The 6133-nt window shown below is 33.9% G+C and overlaps 1 protein-coding gene across 1 annotated transcript; it reads left to right on the forward strand.

Annotated features, from left to right (window-relative positions):
* The first annotated feature begins 113 nt into the window (after positions 1 to 113).
* Positions 114 to 4146, forward strand: LOC134279831 (uncharacterized). The gene is made up of 2 exons (XM_062762245.1): positions 114 to 252; positions 1751 to 4146. The coding sequence occupies exon 2, from the start codon at positions 1803 to 1805 to the stop codon at positions 2928 to 2930; it is 1128 nt and encodes a 375-aa protein (XP_062618229.1). The 5' UTR covers positions 114 to 252; positions 1751 to 1802; the 3' UTR covers positions 2931 to 4146.
* The last annotated feature ends 1987 nt before the right edge of the window (positions 4147 to 6133 follow it).

Consider the following 6133-nt stretch of genomic DNA (forward strand, 5'->3'; position numbering starts at 1 on the left):
TTACAGAAAACGCGCGTTCTGTGTGAATAACTTTCTTATATTGTAAACATCAAGACATTCAAGCCGGTGAATACCGTACAGAGCCTTGAAATTTGATTGGTTGTTAAATTTACTCAACCAATCAAATTCATTAGTAGACCGAGCTTCATGGCGCCAACTTGGAAGAGGGAAATCGACATCGAGAAAACTGTCATTGATTTACACTGCCGAATGAATGGAAATACGAAAGAGATAAATCGAGATATTCGTCCAGTAAGTATTTTAATTTGTTTATGTTTATTATTGTGCCCCGATTGCCTTTATTTGCAGCAATGTTGGTGTGTAAAAAATTGTTGACAATCCGATTACCAGCTGGTCAACAGTCATTGACGTTCCTTCATTGTGTGGATGAGGTTGAGATATAATCATACCGCGTGACGTCTTTCCATTGTATTTGATGGTGGATTTATGCTCTTGTGTTTTTATTAGGCCCAATGAAGGTGCAATATCTTTTAATTAAAATTCGGTGGAATGTTGAAATTTGGTTTTTCGTGTCACCCTAACTCGTTGTAGGAATGTTTACTATACACCGTGAATGGTTGGTATATTTGGGCATTGTTTATTACAGGTAGTATATGTACATCTTTGGCGAATCAGTGTGTGTTCGGGTATATAGCTGTGAGATTGAACAGAGCTCTTGTATACACAGGTGTCAAGTTTATATTAAATTGAGTAAATTGAACAAGCTAAAGTATTTTTCAGATTGAAAAGAAAAAATCACTTATTTCATGTATTTATTTATATTTGAACATCTGAATGATCAAATAAAAAAGTGCAACCTAAATTTCACTCGAGATGCTAAAAGGTAAGATTTGATATAAAGGTGCTTGTTTATTTTCATATTCAGATGCAAGAAAAAAAAATTAATACATCCATTAACATCATTGAACATGTCATCATACTTGTATACATTGAATAAAATGTGTTTTAGTAATTGTCATTTTTCATCTTTGTTTCTATTAGAATTGTTGATTTTTTACTTGACAAAGATGGTAATTCATTAAATTTCTATTTTCTCCTTGTATAAGGTGAAAAAAATGCTCCAGGGCAATGTAGTACTCTAATGAGTTTGACTATATAATTTAATAGCAAACACAATGTATAGATTATGTATTACATAAATGAACTTCTTGTATCACTGTGATTGATAAACAAACATTATATGTTGTTTTTGACACCCCTGAGGGGCCAAAATAAGTGTTGCATGGAGTAATTATATGACTCTCTGACTTAATTGATAACCTGTTAAAATCTGAGCAATTAAAAAAATTTCTCACCACAGAGCTACAGTACCATGTCCTTTTTTTATCCCATTATTTTATAGTTGATAATTCAAAGTGAGGAGTTCTTATTTTTGCATGGAGCATATTTTGACTATTCTGTAAGAATTTTTAAATTCTTTTTTCTAACTTTATTTTTATGACTGTTTCATTCAAAATAGTATAATACTATTGTTTAAAAATTAAGGAACAATTTTTGTCAATGATTTAAAACAATGATTCTTCTACATTTTTATTTGTAGACTTTGGCATTTTTTGATTTTCAACTTTCTAAAAAGTATAGCTTTAAGTTAACTTACTAAACATGCTAAAGTTAGCATGTGTGCAATGCATGTGTTGGTCCATAAGAAAAGCTACTAAGATTCATTTTCATGCAAAATAAAGTAAAGTCACTCGTATTCTTACTTTTCATTCTGCCTTTTTTATTGCAGGTTGAATGTCCTTGATTGTTACTGCGGATAAGTTGTCCCAAAACTTGGCAAGATGAATCCTTTACCAGAAGGGTCTTTTGACAGCGGTTACTTTTCGCCTTCCCACATCCAGATCAAGGTCGAGCCCATGAGTCCCACTCATCTCCCAATGTTGAACTCTGACCTTAATGTGAGCCCGCTCAAAACGGACGTCTCGGGAATGGATGTGGAAAGACCACTGGAGGATGTCAGTATTTCAGGGGATTGGGAAAAGGACTTCTTTTCAAATTTTGAAGACAATTTGTTCAATTTTGACTTTGACGACAAAGCATTGAATGATATTCTTGTGTCACCCAAAGGAAAGGAGGCCTTGAATGACTTGATGAAATCTCCAAAAGGAAAAGCCATTATGAACTCTCCTAAAGGGAAAATGTTGCAAAATAGATTTAAGTTGTTTGATACACCTGAGAATGTGAAATTAAAAAGGACAAATAGTTCTGGGTTCGATACCAGTCCTAATGTGTTGTCGCCATGTGACCCAAACAAGATGTCGGCCACACCTGGGCCATACTGTGTAGATTCAAGATCTGCATTGAAAATGTCACGGAGAAAACTAACAATGGTGTTGTCTGGAAAAGAGGACAGGGAACCAGTCAAGAAAGTCTGTGTGCAACCTCTCACTTGTGTGCAACCATGTAAAACGCAACCCACAAAACTCATTCCAATAGCACCAAAGTTATCACAGGAAAATTGCGAGTTGTGGCCCACCAAGGAAAAGCTGAAGTATGCCAGGGATCAGTTTAAGCGTACACTGGAACTAGCCGTGGAGGCCTCGCGACTACAGAGACAGGTGAAGCAGGAACCAGTGGCACCTCGCTCCCCGCAAAGAAAACGTAAAAGGGGTTCCCAGAAGGGGGAGAAATATCCCGAGCTGAAACAAGCCCTGAATCAGCGGCCACAGAAATCGAGTTCACGGAATCGAATGCCGAGCATAAAACTACGAGAGAGCAAAGAGACAGAAATTGAGATCAAGAAAGAGTTATCTGCCCCTGCATTGCCGTTTTACCCGGACTATGAAGAAGACATCGATTACAATGACGATGACGACGATGATTATGACAATTTTTACGGAAACTATGTGCCGTTCACCGGACTTAAGCAAGCCAAGAAGAAAAAGAAAATTAAGCAGAGTTTGTATTGAGTGATCGACTTGATTTGATGTTGTACGCGGAGGCTGAAATTTATTTGACAATATAATGGCAGAATGTTGCTTCTCGTCGTTTTAAAATTTTAGGCTTATAAGTTCATGTTTGTGAAAGTCAAAGATCTGTGTTGTGTAAATTGCAAGTGTAGTCCAGACTTGGTGATGCTAAAAATGCCATTTAAGTAATTTGTCAGGATTACATTGTTCAATGGGTAGGTTGTATAGTCATATGACAGTCTTGGAGATGTCAACATCTCTTAAAATTGTGTCTGTGTATACTTTATACTATGTAACATTTAATTCCAGTGTTATATAATGTAAATTTATTTGAAAAAGAAACTCAGCTATGTTGATGTATGTGATTATAATATACCCCAAGTATATTCAGATGTATGCAATGTAAAAACTTTAGTAAAATATAGGCCTATTTAAACATATAAGAATATACTAATATTTTATGCAGTCTTGTATATACACATCTTATCATACAAAAATCATGCAATATTTACTTAAGAAGTCATTTGGGTGCAGAGCTATAATTAGAAACTGATATTAATTCCGAGTCATATAAATGTTTGCAAAGATGTATAGATATTTCTTCGAAACTCAATTTCTGACGTGCACAATTCATTGCCTCTAAATAGGATCAATTGTTTTTCATATTTTCAATATTGAAAATTTTATGTGCTGCACTTTTCTTGTGACCTGGGAATACATGTAACAGTTTGGTTCACACGGTTAGCTTTCACTATCTGATTATTCATGTGTGTGTGTATAGTTTGTACAATATAGCTCAAACTTTGTTTTCATCTCAATGTATCACCGAGTTGTACCCAATTGTCTATTAAATTGGTGGACTTTTTGAACAGTCAAAGACTTGCATGTGGACAGGTTCTTTTTCCTTCTAGTGCTTTATTTCGAAGAGGTCGGACATTTTAATATTCATCTGTTGTTTTTCCCTCATTGTGATATGTTGTTTACATTCGGTCAGATTGTTGGAGAATAAGAAACAAACCAGATTTTCTGATCATTTTCAGGAAAATACTATAAATAGGACCAGCATTGTTGTTAATGTTTTGTTTCTATTTTTTTCACTAGGATATATGTGTGTATTTATTTATTATTTATATCTTTATATGTTCTGATTTAGAAAGTAATGATTTCATCAAATATCAGAGATGTTATTTTAATTTGCAATGATATCAAAGCATTTGATTTAATGAAATGTAAAATTTAGAGTTCAATAGTATTGTAATTTAAAAGTGAATGTCCATCAACTTAACAACTATAGTTTTGAAAAAAAAATTATGTGATAATTTACTTTTCTTGCATTACAAAATATTCTGCAAAAATTTGCTACGGGTAAATGAAAAAATATGATTCTTTTGAAGCATGATGTACATATACGGCTACAGTAGGCTACATGTAAACGCACATGTATTATCATGAAAAACAATTCAATGCTGTGTTAACTGGAGAAAATGTAGTCAAATAAAGCTTTTGAATACTGTGTTTGTTTGATTTGAATAGTTCTGCCTGTGTATAAGAAACAGAAATTTTTTTTAGCTGTATATGGCGGAGGTCAAGGTTTCGCCAAAGGTCAACATGTCCAAAATTATTTTTACAACAGCTCTTAAACTATGTGGTTTATAAAGTTAAAACTGTTACAGTGTACAAATATATCATTGATTAATAGATAGAGCTATTGTAAAAATAAATTTTTGGACAGCTTGACCTTTGACAAAACCTTAAATTAGTGTGGCTCCTATGGCTCAGCTATTAAAACCAATGGTCAGGAAGTAAATAGTAAAACTTTATATTGAAATTTTGTTTCCCGTTGTATTGGGGTAAGGACGGGTCTGGTTGTCCCTTTTTTCCATGCAGAAATATTTTGCCGTCAATTTTGGAATATTTCATTTTTAGCCAGCTACTGGGCAATTTTGTTACAGTATGATTACGAGGGGTTATCAAAAAGTTCGTGGACTAGCGTCATGAAATTAAAATCGCTTTAAGCACATCAATGAATTTTAAAATATCTAGTAAGCATCAAGTTTTCTATCTAAAGAATAAACCATAAATTTTATTTTTTAATAAATTAGTGATGTTTTAGTGAGCAATGGTATGTCCAGGCGGCGCAACCTCGAACACGATGTTTTTGCGAACTATGTGTAACTGAGAAAAACTCTTTTGATATGGTCATTTGACATCCAAAAATCCCATTAAAACAGGTATGTGTCTGGACACAGTTGTTCCATAAAATACGAAATTTTCACTTCATTCTGGAAGTTTTATGAAATTTTATCGCAAATTTTACACAGAATGTCCAAACAAATGAGGCCTTGAAAATGACGTCAAAAGGGGGGTGGGGTTTCCGTTTCCAACATTCTATAAAGTTTTGCCCCTGAAAAAAACTGGAATAGACCTAAAATATGTTGAAACTAGCTACAGAGAAATAAAATGCATCCAGAGTACTTGTCTTTCAATGTCAAAATAGATTCGGAGAGAAAAGGGATACACAGTTGATGTCGATGTGCAGTCAAGGTGTGAAAAATCAATCACGTCAAATAATGACGTTGATCATGCGTTGTAGATATTGAACTCCCAAAAGCAAAATATGCCGGCACAATCAAACACGGATCTCTCCCAATGTATTAATCCGTTTGGAATATTAAATTCATTGAAGGCCACTGTTCATGACATTGTAAAGTCATATAAACAAGGCGGGTTTACGCCCTTTCTTAGCTCCAGGGTTTCTCATCAAGAAAGTGTATGAGGTAGAAGAAGCGGACAATGAAAAAACAATGACGTTATCGGACGTCATGAAAATAAACGGCGACAGCGCCGGGTGATCATATATTGTCGTTTTCATTTTATAATAATTTGGAAAATAATGAACGTATCAGGCTAAAATTTTCAAAATTTCTTTATATTTTGTTGTTTTATGTTCCATATAAATTTTGAAAGCACAGACTACATAGTACTAATTTTATAGCCTCAGTCCACGAACTTTTTGATAACCCCTCGTATATCATATCAGATATAAATTCTAACATTTGTTTTCAACAATACTACTCACTTTATTTGAGTAACATTAAAACAATGCAATAGTGCAGACAAGTATTCAAAATTAGAAACGTATTCAAACACCAAAATACTGGGGTATTCTACTGATAAAGTCATTGCCTCCCCTTCATTCTTAA

The sequence above is a fragment of the Saccostrea cucullata genome, unplaced genomic scaffold (genome assembly GCF_032062105.1).
Source record: "Saccostrea cucullata isolate Sc308-1 unplaced genomic scaffold, CSIRO_AGI_Scuc_v1 ctg1762, whole genome shotgun sequence".
NCBI classification, from domain to species: domain Eukaryota; kingdom Metazoa; phylum Mollusca; class Bivalvia; order Ostreida; family Ostreidae; genus Saccostrea; species Saccostrea cuccullata.